Source organism: Littorina saxatilis, linkage group LG1 (genome assembly GCF_037325665.1).
Source record: "Littorina saxatilis isolate snail1 linkage group LG1, US_GU_Lsax_2.0, whole genome shotgun sequence".
NCBI classification, from domain to species: domain Eukaryota; kingdom Metazoa; phylum Mollusca; class Gastropoda; order Littorinimorpha; family Littorinidae; genus Littorina; species Littorina saxatilis.
This window is the reverse complement of record NC_090245.1, coordinates 59,376,060-59,392,944: the sequence shown is the minus strand read 5'-3', so window position 1 is coordinate 59,392,944 and position 16,885 is coordinate 59,376,060. Positions and strand designations below refer to the sequence as shown.

Genomic DNA, 16,885 nt, shown 5'->3' with positions numbered 1-16,885 from the left:
AAATGAAACAACATTACAAATTAAGATTATTTAAGCCAAATGGAGACTTACATTAAAAAAGATAACTCATGGCAATAGAAATCAAAACTTTACTAAATCATGTAAAAATACCTGATTTTTGTTTGTGTACTTGTTTGTATTTCTGTTGTATAGTATTTATGACAAGAAAGCCCTTTAAATCAATTACAACAGGATTTAGCTGAAATTGTGTGCAGGACAGGTTGTAAAGGGTGCCGGTCATTTTTTCAGCAGAATTTTTCAGCAGCCCTAAAATCGCAATTTAAAAAAAAATCAAATATGTACCGATCTTCAAAATTTAAACTGCTTTACAATTCTTTGAAGAATGTAGTTACATATAAAAAGTTCGAAATAATTCCAAAGAAAAATATGGTTGCCCCATGCTACACACACACACACTCACACTCGATCACACACACACACACACACACATCATAATCATTAACATAAGTACTTGCCATGTTAATAACTTCATCCTTGCTTCGATGATAACTTGATGATCAAAAGTAATGGCCATTCACGAATAATTTTTCCTTTCGATTTATTTACAACCAATCAAAAAAAGCTTTCTATTATTCTTTTTAACCAATCGAAACGTCACGCGCTTTTTGACTGCCGATTGCTGGCGGAAATGACCTTCTGTATTCGTCCGAAGGAAACGGCTGAGTCTCAATATTAAGCTCAAAGAGAATGTTTTGTGTATCATTTCACGTGTTTGGGGGCTGCTGTGTAACTCGTCAGTTGTAGTGGACTAATTGCAGGCCGCTAGAATGTTGTACACCCTTGAGAGCGTACGAAAAGCGGAAAACATCGGCGCGAGTTGCACTTTCGATTTGTCGAGGCTCCAGGTTCCTCTCATGGAGTGGTGTGGACACCGAGCCCGTTCTTGACAAACTTCTCGAAGTTGGTGAATGGTTATTTCGAGTTTGTTGCATGAAGTGAAAGCTTAATCATTTTTGTTTGTGTGTGAGTTTCGTGCGTTCGGGAAGGGGGTGCAGAAAGTGATGTAGAAAGCTTGAAACGGAGCGAGTCGGCAGTGCAGAGCACTCTGCGTTATATTCCTTGTAGTATATAGTACTAGTAGTATGTCGTAGTAGTGGACTGTAAATAATGATCGACCGGCGATTTGATACAAGCTCCTGTGCTCTGCCCGTATAAAACTGTCCACCATTTACTTGAACATGCAGATATATAAGGAAACGGAATGAATCTGTTCTCAAAGTCAAAATTATTACGATTTTGCCTCAGTTTCAAAACATGCTTTGTCATGGTTCTGTCTGTAAAATTTGGTACCTTGCAACAACTTCCTTCAATTTGAAAGACAGTTTTTGAATGCTAGATCTACCTAGATCTGTATCGCGTTTCATTCCAGACTCCTCTCTTTGACTTTGAGTGTACTGTTTGCTGTTTACGCACTATCATGATTCGCTAATGTCTGTAACGTTTGGTAAACTTACCTTGCAACAGCTTCCTTGTCTTTGTTGGCATTTTCTTTCAAGGCAGCACAACGTAAGATTGGCTTCTTTTGGACAGCAGGTAGAATGCGAGTTTTGAGACAACGACAGTCGTCCAAAGAAAGCTTGCTGTGGAATTTTGTTCTACATAATAGCAAAGAAACTACAATGGGAAGAAGGATAACTTCCTCATTGGGCATGCTTAGAAATGAGAATGGCTAAATATGAGTTATTCCCCTTTGCTGCATGCTGACCAGACTGTCTCCTGCTTTGTTATGACTAGTACAGTCGATCTTTCTCATGTTGTGACTTGCTTTATTTTCACATTTTCGGTATTTAAAACAGCAAACACACACACACACACACACACACACACACACACACACACACACACACATACACTGAAGAAGTTTCCATTCTGATTCGGTTATTTTATTTGGTGCTATATGTTTGCTTCACAGTTTCTTTTTTTTACATTGCTTGAGGTATCCCCATTCGCTAAACACATCCATAATGCATGCATGGCTCATTCGAAAGAGGGCAACTGAACAACTGATGCCCAATAGCAATAAATACTGAACAACTGAACAATAAATAGCAATAAAATGATGACAGTGCCAAGTTTTTAAGTACAAAGTGAAATCATGTGACTGGACAAAGGCACAATTACAAAATACAAATAAAAAAATCGTGGCCCATTTTAAATTAAGTTCTCAGCTCATGGGGAAGCATAAGATGACCCTAGAAACCGAAATTAGGAGACCTCCCGCCCCCAGGGCAGACTACAAAAAAAAAAGGGGGGGGGGGGGGGGTAATTTGTGAAAAAGTATAAAAGGAATCAAAAACTGTATACATGTATTTAGTTAATACCCCAAAAAGTTGTATAGTATATATACAATGTCAGACCCTAAAGAAAGTTTGTTAGTCATTGCTTAGGCAAAACAAAGCAAAATAGTCTGTTTACGGTATCCCGACCAACCCTATTATTTTTTCCCCGCCAACCCTAGACCTTTTTTTTGGCATTTGGAGAAAAAGAAAAAGAAAAAAAATCAATTTTGTTCCTGTTTTTTTGCAAAATAATTTAAAAAGATGGTTATAAAAAAAAAATTAAGAAAAGCCGACCTACCGACCCTCTTTTTGTGTGCCTATGTTACTGTAAACAGACCAAAAGGTACATCAAAAACAACACACCAGGGATGCTACTCTCCCCTTAAAAATAGCCATGGGTCATAGGTGTGACGTTTGAATCTTTTAGCTAAATAAAACCATAGGCAATTGATCGGAAATATCAGGAAAAATCTTACAAGTTTATTATTTGTTTGCTTGGACCAATCCTCTTGCCGAAGTGTTTTACAGTAAAAATTGATTTTACGTCAAAAGTATCACAGGAATATCGAATGTTGAGGTAAGGCTGGGATAGCCAAGTTCAAGAATAACGGAAGGTGACTGTTGAATCTTTTTGAAAATGTATAAAAATATAGATGGTAGGCAATTCAAAATTAAAAAAAGGACGCTCGGAGCATGGACTTTTGAGTCAAAAATTAAAGAAGGCTCTATGAGCCGAGGTACATGTTTTGTCTCTTTTTTTTTATTTTGAATTCCCTACGATCTATATTTTGATACAATTTTGGACCCTCTTTGTACGGAGAGAGTTGGCAATTGTTAATCACATTCTCTCATCTCATCGACTCTCCTTCGGCTCCTTGGTAACATGCGTTCCGTCTCTGCCAGGAATGGACACAGCAGCAGATAACCGGTAAATATGTAACAGGCATAAATGGCAAAATAGCTCGCCTCGCCTGATAATATATGAGACAACTGTTCTATTACAAAGTCTTTCTTGGGAGGCTTGGCTAATTTACTCGCTCGTTTTACACGGGGTTCCATCGTTTTCTTTTCTAATCGGAAAACCTTGCTCCTCAGTTTGTTGACCTTCTGCCGAAGTTCCGCTTCACGAGGGGATGGGGAGGATGACGACTTTGATGCTTTACATCCTATGTCCTCCAGGATCGCCTGAATGTCATCTAAAAAAGAAAACACACACACAAAACACACATAAAATAACATAACCATAACAAGTTACAACCTGGAAGAAATTAAAACATGTGTAATTCAATCACAAAATGAAAATAAACAATAGCGTAGGAAGGCAGGCCAGAAATGAAGTGTATTAGCAACTATGGATTCGATGTGGAACAATGATGGAATTGACCTTGTTTGGTACTGAATGGGTGAGGCCATTAGAACTGTACCCACGGAATACGCGCTATATAAGCTTTATATTGATTGATTGATTGATTGATTAGGACAACAGTACCAGGTAAACTCCTCACACACCATGCCTCTTTCTTTCTTTCTTTATTTGGTGTTTAACGTCGTTTTCAACCACGAAGCTTATATCGCGACGGGGAAAGGGGGGGGGGGGGAGATGGGAATAGAGCCACTTAATTGTTTCTTGTCAAACCATGCCTCTAACAGGATATGTTTCCCATCTTTACGTGTGGGAACTACAGGTACAATTTCATCCATCCATGCATCCGCCCTATACAGCTTCTTCTTCTTCTGCGTTCGTGGGCTGAAACTCCCACGTGCACTCATTTATTTGCACAAGTAGAATTTTATGTGTATGACCGTTTTTACCCCGCCATTTAGGCAGCCATACGCCGCTTTCGGAGGAAGCATGCGGGGTATTTTTGTGTTTCTAAAACCCACCGAACTCTGACATGGATTACAGGATCTTTTTCGTGCGTATTTGGTCTTGTGCTTGCGTGTACACATGAAGGGGGATAAGTCACTAGCAGGTCTGCACATAAGTTGACCTGGGAGATCGGAAACATCTCCACACTTAACCCACCAGGCGGCCGCGACCGGGATTCGAACCCTCGACCTTCCGAGTTAATAGACCGACGTCTTACCACCCCGCCCCAGCGCCCGTCACCCTATACAGCGATTATCAACTATGTAATGGATGGGTTTAAACATTTTTTGATGTCAGGGTGTTCTTCATGGTTAAAAATCTCTTACCTGGTTGAACAATTTGTGTATCAGGCGACAGGTCGGTGCTGGCTTCATTTGTAGCTACCCTTTGCGATGGTGGCTTCCTCCCACTAGCAACCTGCAAATTGCACAGCTCTTTAACTGACAAACTCACAACCAACACCCAGTCACAATGAAACATTTCTCCCAATTTCATGGCATTGGTCTTAGGCCACACACAAAAAGTGTATGTTTCTGGTAAGGCAAAACAAAAAATAATCTGTTTACGGTATCCGGACCGACCCTATTTTTTTCCCACCGGCCCTAGACTTTTTGGGGGCATTAAAAAATAAAATTAAAATATTCAGATGGCTAAAATACAAAACTAAAAAGCCGACCTACCGACGCTATTTTTGGGGGGCCTATGTTACCTTAAACAGACTTTTTTGTGACCTAACATGACTAAAGGTGGAGATTTTTTTTCTAACCTTTTTTTTTAAAACCATCTTTTAAACTATTTTGTTGAAAAACAGGAAAACAATTGATTTTCGAATGCCCCTTTTATTTTTGAAAATGCAAAAAAAAAAAAATGTCTAGGGTCGTCGGGAAAACATAGGTAGGGTCAGGTGACCAGAAACATACAACTTTTTTGTTGTTGACGCCGACCCTATACCTTTTTTGCCATTTGGGGCTGTTTTTTTGCAAAATAAGTTCATCATATCATCATAATCAGGACGTCGATCCAAAATAAGTAACTTTTTTTTGTTGGCCTTATCATTTTTTTGCGCTAAATGCAAACAGGCATTATTTGATGGGAACAATGCTGTTGTTTTCAATTCTTACATCAGCCTCAAACTTGTCATTACTCAACCTGCATTTAATAGTGTGCTTCTTTGGTTTGCAAAAACCTAAAACCAATAAATAAATAACCTTCGGTGGTGGATTGGGCACTGCAAACAATGTCGGGACAGCATTCCACACAAGTGATCCTCTCTGCAGGATTGTTTTACTGGTTGGCCTCAAAGTGATCAGTACAAAGCTTGAGACCTTGAACAGCAGCTGGCTGCAGCTTTTCAAAGTCCTCTCGCCTTGTGAATTGCATCCATATTCTGCACCTAGTTTGACAATAAAAACAACAATGTTATTGTTAAACTAAGCAAAAAGGAAAGACAAAGAAAGCTAAATCAGATCTTCAGTCTAAATCTAACGCTCTGCCTGAACGCAAAACGGATGAGTGATGTACCTTTGTACTGTAGTTTTCCCGTAAGCAAGGTTTGATAAAGGTTTCGGCAAATATGCCCACGGGTTTGTCATCAAGTGTAAACTGTTGTTTTGTACTGACTGCTGACTCACACTCACAGTCGTAAGTACTCGCTGACGCTGTAGTCTACTGAGTGAGTTGACTCGAGCCATTGCATTCTCATTCTGAAGAAGGTAAACCTGATGAAATAATCACTGCACAACCCACCTTTTTTCTTCTGTAGGGAACTTGTGGAAAGTTTTCCCGAAGCAGCTCTGTTTGTAACGGGCGTTCTTGCAACAAAAAGCCGAGCACAATTATTTACCACCACCTCGCACACGATCGGTACCTACGCGATCCGCCATTTTGTTTTCGCCGCCAGCATGTGACTAGGGACGATAACCCACAAACACTTTTTCGCATTTTCTTCGCAAGTTCCACGTCTTCCTTTTGTACAGTGTTTGATAATAGTACATGTGATTCTGTATTTTGCTGCGGTTAATGTTAATGGTTTCCTTTTTCCTCTGTTGGTTTCTTCCTCCTGAGTTGATCGTTATCACTCAAATAAGACCACCAGAGAGTACCTCAGTTGCTCCTCAAAATGGACTGTGAATAGTGTGTTGACTGTGTTGACCGTCAGAACTATTTTAAGAACCAGGCTGCTGCAGTCAGTTAACATGTTTCGCATATTGTAGGGTTCCCATGCTGCATAGTAAAGTGGCTTGTATAACCCGACTATTCAGTATCAAAACACTGTTTATATTTGTGTAGGTTGTAGTCATCACAACTAATCGCATTTTGCCTTTTGTTTCAGAAAGGAGAATAAGCTACAACAAGATCGACGCTATGTCAGATATACCTCAGCCACATGACGACTTCCGAATTTAGATCCACTCGGCATGGTGTCTTGATGAAAAGTATAAGACTGAGGACAGCAGTGGAAAAAGTGGCCACATGGCAGGTACCTATTGCTTAGTGTCTGCAGTGCAAAAGACAGATAAGCTGATGGTAGATTTCCAAATGAACTCAATACCCTCAGATCTACTGCTGATTTACGACGGGCAAGCTACAATCCAGGGCAGAGAACACAGCAGCGTTGTAATCCAACTCTTCATTTGTTTCAAGAAAGGACGTCCTTACAAATTAACATTACAACTCTCTGATACAAAGACATAGTGCATAGTGTACTCTAAACAAGAGGTTGTGCGACCACAGGAACATCCCGACAATTGAGTGGGACAGGATTATAGAGCTTCCCGGGGCTGCAGTGAGGAAGTATATATGGTTTTTCTGTCATTGACCTTAATATAGCTTTCACACCGCCAGTATATGAGATAATGGTCTTCTAGGTGACCGTTCATGCCCAAGCACGCGGAGCTGGTTGCCAGCAGGACAACGCGTCACTGGAAAATATCATAGACTTCGGAGTGCGAGGACCAGGGAAAATAACCTCATGTGAACCTGTCTGAGTGTGACCATCGTGACGCCCATATCTTTAACTCTTAGTCGCATGACAATTCCAAGGATATAGTATCTTGATGCGCAAGCTCTAAGGTAGGTTAATGATTGTAGATAAACTTTGCCATGGTAATTATAATTATGCTGATGTAGTTTAAAAGTGTGTGTGTGTGTGTGTGTGTGTGTGTGTGTGTGTGTGTGTGTGTGTGTGTGTGTGTGTGTGTGACGGAGTGATTGAGTTTGTGTTACTGTTTGTCGATTTCTTACGGGAGCGTTGAAGGCTTCGCCTCTTGTTCTCGTATGGTTGACTGAACACTGACGGATTGCTAAAGCTATCGATTTTCGTGATTTTTGTGCGTGCAAATCACAAGTTGGAGTTTCAGAATAAAGTGACAGAATTAACTGACCAAGCACAAAACAAACAAACAAACAAAAGGAAAAAAAAAAAAGAAAATGTCTGCAATATTTTGACTGGAGAGAAGAAAAACTAAATATTGCTACTGTTTGGCGTGCTATAAATGACACTTTCGGTATATCCAACAAAAAATCATGTTTTTGTTTGTCCCGTGCTTATCATTAAAAAAAAGTTGACAAAAGGCAGCTTGGAGTTTCATTTTACAATGTTCTGTCGGAATTAAACGAGTTCTGCGCTGCGTACTGGCCACAACAGGCTCAATGCTCACATGAACCTAAAGTTCAAGCTGGCGCCATCACCAACCTGTGCCTGCGGTCAAGAAGACCAAACAGCGGAACACATCTTACAGCGATGTCGCTTACTTGATGAGGAACGAAAATAAGTGTGGCCATCACCAACTCCCTTGCAGACCAAACTATATGGCAGTCGACAGGAGTTGGAGAAAACGACAACATTTATCACCAGTGCTGGACTGATCGTGTAACCTCTGCGAACGCCAAGAAGAAAAAGAAACAAGTTCTGCAATAGAAACTTGAAATCAAACGATTTTATCTCTATTCCTAACACTGTGGAGTCACAAACCGATTTGAGCACTCTTTGCATACAGCAAAACGCCTTTCGCACAAAAAAAATAAGCAAAAGTGGCTCCACTTCTGTCTCATTATCACCTAGCTTATGTAAATGGTTTGAGTGTTTCAATGGTGTTTTTTTTCACAGGGACACATTGTAAGAAAAGTCCCAGCATTAACGCTTACCATTTCAAAATAAAGTTCAGTTCAGTTCAGTTCATTTCGGTTCAGAACTCTCTCTCTCCCTCTCTTACTCTCTCTCTATCTCTCTCTCCCCTCTCTCTCTCTTTCTCTTACGCTCTCTCTCTTTCTCTTTCTCTCTATCTCTCTCTCTCTCTCTCCTTCTCTCTTTTTTGTTCTCTCTCTCTCTCTCTCCTTCTGGCTTGCTTTCCATAACTGCTGTTTTTTTGTATGCCCCCCCCCCCCCACCCTCCCCCCCCCCCCCCAAAATGAATCATACGTCTACTAAATTTTTGACATTAGATGTCACATTTACCTTAAACGGCAGGTGAAAACATTGCGGTAAATACTCTTTTTAAAATAAAATTGGGTAGTCACAATACATAATTCGCGCACGCTACGACAACCACAATTTTCAGAGAAACTTCAAACAAAATAATTTCTAAGAAAAACGTAAATCCACACAAACCGCAATTTCTTTTCAAATGCTTTTTTTGTGAACAAGCAATTACACTACAATCGCGTATGTTCGATTAATAGAATTGAAAAACGTCTTTGTCTGTTGCGGATACAATTAAATAAACCGCCGCTGGTCATGTAATTCTTCCTTTTCGGTTCCGTCTTATTTTCTTTGCTTGCATTTGTTCTGCGCGAACTTAGAATCCGGTTTCATTCTAGAATGGACCGGGTCCAGGTTGGAATTCTAACCCTGCGCAAGTACAGGGGTGCCATTCTAGAATGAAACCCTTGAATAAAGGGGGCCGTAATGTTTGTAGGTAAGACAGAGTTGTCTTCCCTTGAATTATCTCCACCTGCACCTTCCCTTTGATAAAATGGGGCTGATTTGTCTACCCCTGAAAAAAATCCTTTGGCGATCTTGCGATGTCATGTCATGTCAAGAAAGTTGACACTCCTGAGTACGCAATAAACAAAGGCAGACCATAGCAAGGGGGACTACCAGGGCGGTATTGTTTGCAGGGCAGTTGTTTTTGTGATGAGAGCCGGTTGCGGCCGCTTGCAATGTCAGCGCTGTCTCCCTCTCGGAAATGTCCGGGTTTTTGACAATTTTTTTGACAGACAGACAGACAGACGGTCAGACCGACTAACCGACAGACAGACCAACAGAAGGACAGAGTGAGTTATAGAGCTGTTGTCACAGGTTTAAAAAAAAGTTGACATTATATCTTCACAATTCAGAAGACCAACTTCATGTATATGAATAAGATTAAAAGTTACAAGCGAGATCGGCAAAACACTGTCAGTCCGGAAATTTCCGTTCGTAGCGATCAGTGCTGAGTGTCTCTCAAAATCGTAATCACTTTCAGAACATCACAATCCCAATTCACGATGTCTTTGAGTAAAGTGTAAAAAACCCGAGAAAAAAAACCCAACCAAACACACAAAAAACAAAAACAAACAGAAAATCCACATTTCAATCAATCAATCAATGAGGCTTATATCGCGCATATTCCGTGGGTACAGTTCTAGGCGCTCTGCAGTGATGCCGTGTGAGATGAAATTTTATACGGCCAGTAATTGCAGCCATTTCGGCGCATATTTACCTTTCACGGCCTATTATTCCAAGTCACACGGGTATAGGTAGACAATTATTAACTGTGCATAAGACATTTTTGCCAGGAAAGACCCTTTTGTCAATCGTGGGATCTTTAACGTGCACACCCAATGTAGTGTACACGGGGGGGAGTTCGGACACCGAAGAGAGTCTGCACACAAATTTGACTCTGAAATAAATTTCCGCCGAACCTGGGATCGAACTCACGCTGACAGCGGCCAACTGAATACAAATCCAGCGCGCTACCAACTGAGCTATATCCCCGCCCCAGCTTTGGCTGTGTGATAGTCTAACTGAAATGACTATTCCAACTTGGACCCAAATTCCAACCTTGCGCACGGCCGATTCTAGAATGGACCAGCAACAAGGGTTTCATTCTAGAATGGCACCCCTGTACTTGCGCAGGGTTAGAATTCCAACCTGGACCCGGTCCATTCTAGAATGACACCGGATTCTAAGTTCGCGCAGAACACATTCATTGTTGCCGCAGTTTTGAGTTTGTTTTGTTTCGTTGTAGGTTGAAGTCGATGTGGCTTTGCAAGTCAACAACAGAGAGAGAGAGAGAGAGAGAGAGAGAGAGAGAGAGAGAGAGAGAGAGAGAGAGAGAGAGAGAGAGAATTGAATTGAATTGAATTGAACTTTATTTTACAAGGATTTAGATTTAAGGCTACGCCTTTTCTTACAATCTGTAAGAGAGAGAGAGAGAGAGAGAGAGAGAGAGAGAGAGAGAGAGAGAGAGAGAGAGAGAGAGAGGTATCAGGAATTTCAAAGAGATAGAGAGATATAGACAGACATAGAGAGAGAGAGGGAAGGGGAGAGAGACAGAGAGAGAAAGAGAGATGGAGAAAAAGAAAGAAAGAGAGGGAGAGAGAAAGTGAGAGAGCGAGTGAGAGAGGATAGAGAGAGGATAGAGAGAGAGAGATAACAGAAATTTCAAAGAGATAAAGAGAGAGAGAGATAGACATAGAAAGAGAAAGGGAGAGAGAGGGAAGGGGAGAGAAAGAGAGAGAGAGAGAGAGAGAGAGAGAGAGAGAGGGAGGGAGGGAGGGAGGGGTGGAAGGATTGGGAGGGAGGGAGGCATGGGGGGAGCAATTAAGTGAGGAGGGGAGGGAGGAATGGAGCGTCCTATTTAAGTTTACAGAAGAACATCCGGCAGGAAATCGAACTCTTTTTCAATGCATGAAAGGCAACTTGCAGAATGTTTGTCTAAAACGTAAGCACCAAAGACACGTTAAAGCTATGTAAGCCTTAGTGCTGCATCTTGTGTGACTGCTCTTTGTTAGCGTATTGATTAAAAGATTCCAACAGAGAATTGCAGAACATTTGTAATGTGTGTGAGAAAGTGTGTGTGTGTGACACTTCACGACGTCCACTGACTTGAGTTCCAGAAGATGGCAGGCAAGGTCTGTTGGCCTGGTATCGTTGTCTGTGGTTTTTGCACGGCATACAGTGAGCACGTGTGTGTGCCGAGGTCAAAGGTGAAGGCCGCACAATGACTAAAACGTTGACAGTGCAATGCGCACTCCACCTATATATTGAGGAGAAGAGGAAAGACTATTTTGTTCAAATGATTATAAGGTAATTAGTGTTAACCGGAAATGTCCGGTATTTTACCAAGTTCCGTGGGGTTGTGTAAAAACAGCAACAAATAAACAAACAAACAAGCAAACAAGCAAACAAACAAACAAAACGAAGCAAAACAAAACAAAAATAAACAAACACGGACAAGAAATCCTCAGTCTGGTTGTTATGACAATTACCAAGTTTTTGTATCTAAAAACAGATGTTGCTTACTTATTTTGACCGGTTTTTTTGACTAAGTGATCGGTTTTTGTTCCCTGTATTCCTTCTGTTATGTTAGAAAACCCATTGCATGATCTCTGCACAGATAACACAGAAACTCAAAATACTTCATGGACACCTACAATAGACAATCTGTGTTGAGATAGTAGGTCCCTTCTTTTCAGATGTAAGTGTTTAATTTTTTTTAATTATTATTAATCTATTGATGTTTGAATGTATGCATAAATATTTCTTTCTTTCTTCTTTTATTTATCTATTCACTTATTCAATTATGAATTCATGTACAATATGTATGTATTTACATATTTATGGATTTATTTATCTATCAATTTCAAGCAAGAAAAACAAAGACAAGTGCTACCCGAATATGACAGATGTTACACCAGATACAGAAAACAACCCCCCACACATTTGCCACCATCACTTGCAAAGAGACCAAAACAACAAGAATACAATAACAAATCTTCTAAAATTATATACATATCTTATGTATAAAAAAGAATTCTGAGTTTGATTGAACAAAAACGAATTTAAATCAAACGCCGCAACAACAAAAAAATGCTGACCTTGGAGCGAGCGTGACTGAAAAGTTGTGCATCAGACGCGGTCATCCCGTGGCGGACAGTCCATCGTGCGGACACCTTCAGTCCTTCCTCAACTTCACCTGAAACTCCTGGCAGGCATTTCAATGATAGCAGCGCAGTAACCATCAACACCACGCATAATACTTTCCCCATTGTCTTCAGTTTCGTACAACAACCAGTGAAAAGCTTAGCTTGATCGGTAAACGCTGTAACCGCCAGAGATAACCCCAACCACTGGTATAGGAATTCTGAGCTCTAAAGTGGTAGGGTAACTTAGATCCATCTATTGGTGACAAGGGCAGCCACTCCTGAGTGTCCTTGAGATGTACGACTGGAACATCAAGAGCACAAGACTAGTGTCACAAGTGGTTGTCCAGTCTAGAGACAAGAGCTTGCAGCCGCGCGAGCCGAGAAAATGTTCCCTCTTTATCTTTGCCGCGCGGAGATGTTTCTAGAAACATCGTACATCAGCGGTTTCAGACATGGTTTTTGAAAAAAAAAGCCTCCTCCTTTAAAGCTGCAAGTAAAAAGAATTACCCGCGCAAGAAGCAGGGTTGGGAAAAAGAACTATAACTTAAAGATACTGTACTATACCGTCACAACATTATTATAATTTGCAAGGTTAGTCCACACCACAGGCACAGTGTTCAGTGTCGAGGAGTGCTACAATGTTGGTAACGAAGCAACTAATTTGCAAACAGGTTCAGGTATTTATCGTGGATTTTGGATCAATTTGAAACAGCCACGGCGAGCGTTGGTACACTATTGCTTTTTTCTGACAGCTAGAAAAATGCACTTTTCAGTGCTGAGCGGAGAAAGGTAATTTCTAGCAGTTAGACAAGGGGGATTGAAACAAGCGAGGCCGGTTTGAAAATCTATCAATCAATCAATATGAGGCTTATATCGCGCGTATTCCGTGGGTACACTACAGTTCTAAGCGCAGGGATTTTTTTAAATTTTTTTAAATTTTTTTTATGCAATTTATATCGCGCACATAGTCAAGGCGCAGGGATTTATTTATGCCGTGTGAGATGGAATTTTTTTACACAATACATCACGCATTCACATCGGCCAGCAGATCGCAGCCATTTCGGCGCATATCCTACTTTTCACGGTCTATTATTCCAAGTCACACGGGTATTTTGGTGGACATTTTTATCTATGCCTATACAATTTTGCCAGGAAAGACCCTTTTGTCAATCGTGGGATCTTTAACGTGCACACCCCAATGTAGTGTACACGAAGGGACCTCGGTTTTTCGTCTCATCCGAAAGACTAGCACTTGAACCCACCACCTAGGTTAGGAAAGGGGGGAGAAAATTGCTAACGCCCTGACCCAGGGTCGAACTCGCAACCTCTCGCTTCCGAGCGCAAGTGCGTTACCACTCGGCCACCCAGTCCACAGTGAAAAGCACTGCCTTAATTCTTAAAGGTACAGGCCTTTCCCGCGTATACAATCATGGTCATCGCAACTGATCTGTTTAGGTTTTCACTGACTTGGATTAAGAGCACATTTTCATTGGAACACACATATAGATACAAAAAGTAAAAGCTTGTTGGCATGTTGTGCAAAATGTCTTTTTTTGTGCTGAATTGATTTAGCAGATTGATATAAGTGTCGGCTACGAAATTAATTCAACAATAAACTCCCACTCTGCACACAAAATAGACAGACAGCTGATTTTCGGCGTGTATTTACGATGGAAGACGCTCTCTTTTCCAGTGTAAAAGCCTAAAGCGATCTGCTGTGGTAAAAACAATGATTAATTCCACTAGAAGGAATGTACCTTTCAAATAACCTTGGTCATTTAATTATAGGAGCAAATAAACGTTTTGTTTGTTTGTGACAGTTTAAACGGAACATAAGGTGACTGCGATAATGCAAGCGTCCATGGTGTGATGTTGCTTAAAATATGGTACACAACATTTGTTATGTTCACAACAACACTTTTCTGCATCATTTGTATTAGGCTTCCTCGTGCTCGCCCCTCAAACGAAAAAAAACGCCACAAACACCACACACAAAAACACCCAACCATAACCCAAAATTCTGTTTACTACAGACCGACGAGATTGCCCGACAATTTCCAATCTTAATCCATTTACGTTATTTGCCTACACCAGTGAAAATCGTAACAACACCGTAACCGCTATCAATTTAGTGTCTGAATAAGCCAAAAACCAAACGATTGAAGAACACAAACGTGAAATTACCAGGGAGTCCCATTGGTCTTATTACGAACATCACGACCACGAGAGACCACTGGCAAAACACTTCCTTGTTAGAACTAACTTTGATAATGCTCGCTGTTGAAAAAAAAATATGAAGGTGGAGTGCAACTGCCCAATGATTTCCAAATCACAAATTACAGATCTGTGACCTGAATTGCTTGGTCAGCTATTAATCTGAAAGTGCTAGCAATTAACTGAGGACGATGCATTTCCATAAAGAATAGTTAACGGACAGCACAGTACAACATAATAAGAAGGCGACAAATCGATAGATTGTTCTATTTTTTTGTGCAAGCTTCTGGCATTGAATCACACATGATTCATCCAAAACATGAGTCGTACAACAGTCGACCTCAATGTTACTTGAGCAACATTCTGAAAACGTGGAGACACGAGCAAACACGTCTGTCTCCCGTGTCCCTCAGCAATGTTCTGCTTGAACACAATCCAAAATGGATACCTCCTCTTTAGAAATCTCCTCTCTCATTGGTCAATCCTATGAAATTATAGCTTGCACAATCAGATCACCCCAGTTCAACCGGTGATCCTTCCTACACGCAGTCAAGCCGTGCAAATTTAAAGTATGGTAAGCCAATCTGTACACTTTTGTTAAACCATTTTTAGACTGAACTATGTACAAATCCATTTGTCACATTACCCCCTCCTCCCAGAAAAAAATGACCGACCGAGGTTATTTTTTCTTTAGGATAATAGCTGAATGAGGGTAACTACATCACTGCAATACAATTTCCATATCGCATTCCACTACGGAACAAACTAGTTGCGATCTGAACGTGATTGCAAATCAGCAAACACTATTTTATGCTTGTCAAAGTACTTCTTCCTTCTCTTGGAAGATTCCGCTGAGTTTTCTTTTTTCAACTCACAATTTCCAGCCATGATGCTTTCCAGCTCAAACATGTAAGGTTTTTCATCAGCATCATCTGTATTCTGACCTTGAGTCCACGACTCTTCCAACAAAGCGACCGAACATGAGTTCACAAGTACTGAAATCCGTGCTTTCTGATGCTAAGCCCGTAAGTAGCCAAAACATCATGCAAAAAATTCCTGAGAAAGTTCTGCTAATGCCACCATGATCAAACTTGACTACAGCAGCAGTAGTCCCAACTGACTCTTCACTCGTAGCTAGTGACAAACACTCTTTCAAACTGCTAACTTCTGCCTGTAACTGACTGAGTTCTTCACGCATAACTGTCAAATCCTCAAGTACCTGAACCAACGGTTCATGAGGAAGATCTCTTCCCTTTTCCTGCGCACGATCAGTAACGGCTTCAACCACCTCAACAACAGGAGAACACTCTGCAGCCTCTGAAATTCCCGGAATGTTGCCGATGATAAGATCAGCCACAGGGTCATCCAGGACACAACAAACCAACTCTCCTGAAATATAAGGTGACTCAACCACAACTTTCGCCCGAGGATACGTAAGTACTTCCCCACCAAACGTTTTACAGGTGACAGTTCCACCTACAAACTGATCTTTAGTCACCAAACGACCACGAACTCCACAAATCGATCGTAGAACCTGTGTCACGAAGAACTGTACATGCACTGTCGTTGACACAACCATGTTCCAAATGCAAACTTCCAACAACCTGTGTAACTGGAGAAACGACCTCTGCAACAGCCGCATTCCCTGACTCTTCATGCTTGTTTTCAATACCCGATCTATCAATCAATCAATCAATGAGGCTTATATCGCGCATATTCCGTGGGTACAGTTCTAGGCGCTCTGCAGTGATGCCGTGTGATATGAAATTTTATACGGCCAGTAATTGCAGCCATTTCGGCGCATATTTACCTTTCACGGCCTATTATTCCAAGTCACACGGGTATAGGTAGACAATTATTAATTGTGCCTAAGCAATTTTGCCAGGAAAGACCCTTTTGTCAATCGTGGGATCTTTAACGTGCACACCCAATGTAGTGTACACGGGGGGAGAGTTCGGACACCGAAGAGAGTCTGCACACAAAGTTGACTCTGAAATAAATTTCCGCCCAACCTGGGATCGAACTCACGCTGACAGCGGCCAACTGAATACAAATCCAGCGCGCTACCAACTGAGCTATATCCCCGCCCCAGAGAACCTAGCCAGCACAAACGGACACGTTCTCTTGCTATGGCCCCCAACACCACAAACCACGCAAGGATATGAAGGATTTGTCCGCAACGGACAGTGTCGACACCAATGACCTTTCTCACCACACAACACACAAGTATCTCCGTTCTGTCGGAATGAACCACCTCTATGAACCACCACGTCGGGGTCACCAAATGTTACGGAGGGTTTTTCGTGTAAATGTCTGTGTGTTGTTAATACTCTATCAGAAAGAAAAATGCGTGCTCTACTCTGTTTACAAT

At 41.2% G+C, this 16,885-nt stretch overlaps 1 protein-coding gene and 1 long non-coding RNA gene across 2 annotated transcripts in view; both read right to left on the bottom strand.

Annotated features, from left to right (window-relative positions):
* Positions 1-12,658, bottom strand: part of LOC138975591 (uncharacterized) — a 57,945-nt gene extending 45,287 nt beyond the window's left edge. Inside the window, exons 1-2 of the mRNA XM_070348316.1 lie at positions 12,253-12,658; positions 11,261-11,411 (exon numbers count right to left, since the gene is read on the bottom strand). Of these exons, the coding sequence (XP_070204417.1) occupies positions 11,261-11,411; positions 12,253-12,423 (322 nt within the window). The 5' untranslated portion in view covers positions 12,424-12,658. The remainder of the gene's footprint in view (positions 1-11,260; positions 11,412-12,252) is intronic.
* LOC138975568 (uncharacterized) lies at positions 1,910-6,161 on the bottom strand. Its single transcript, XR_011458683.1, has 3 exons — positions 5,379-6,161; positions 4,497-4,587; positions 1,910-3,496 (listed from the first exon to the last, which is right to left on the bottom strand). It is a non-coding gene; the product is annotated as an uncharacterized lncRNA (long non-coding RNA).
* Positions 12,659-16,885: the final 4,227 nt, after the last annotated feature.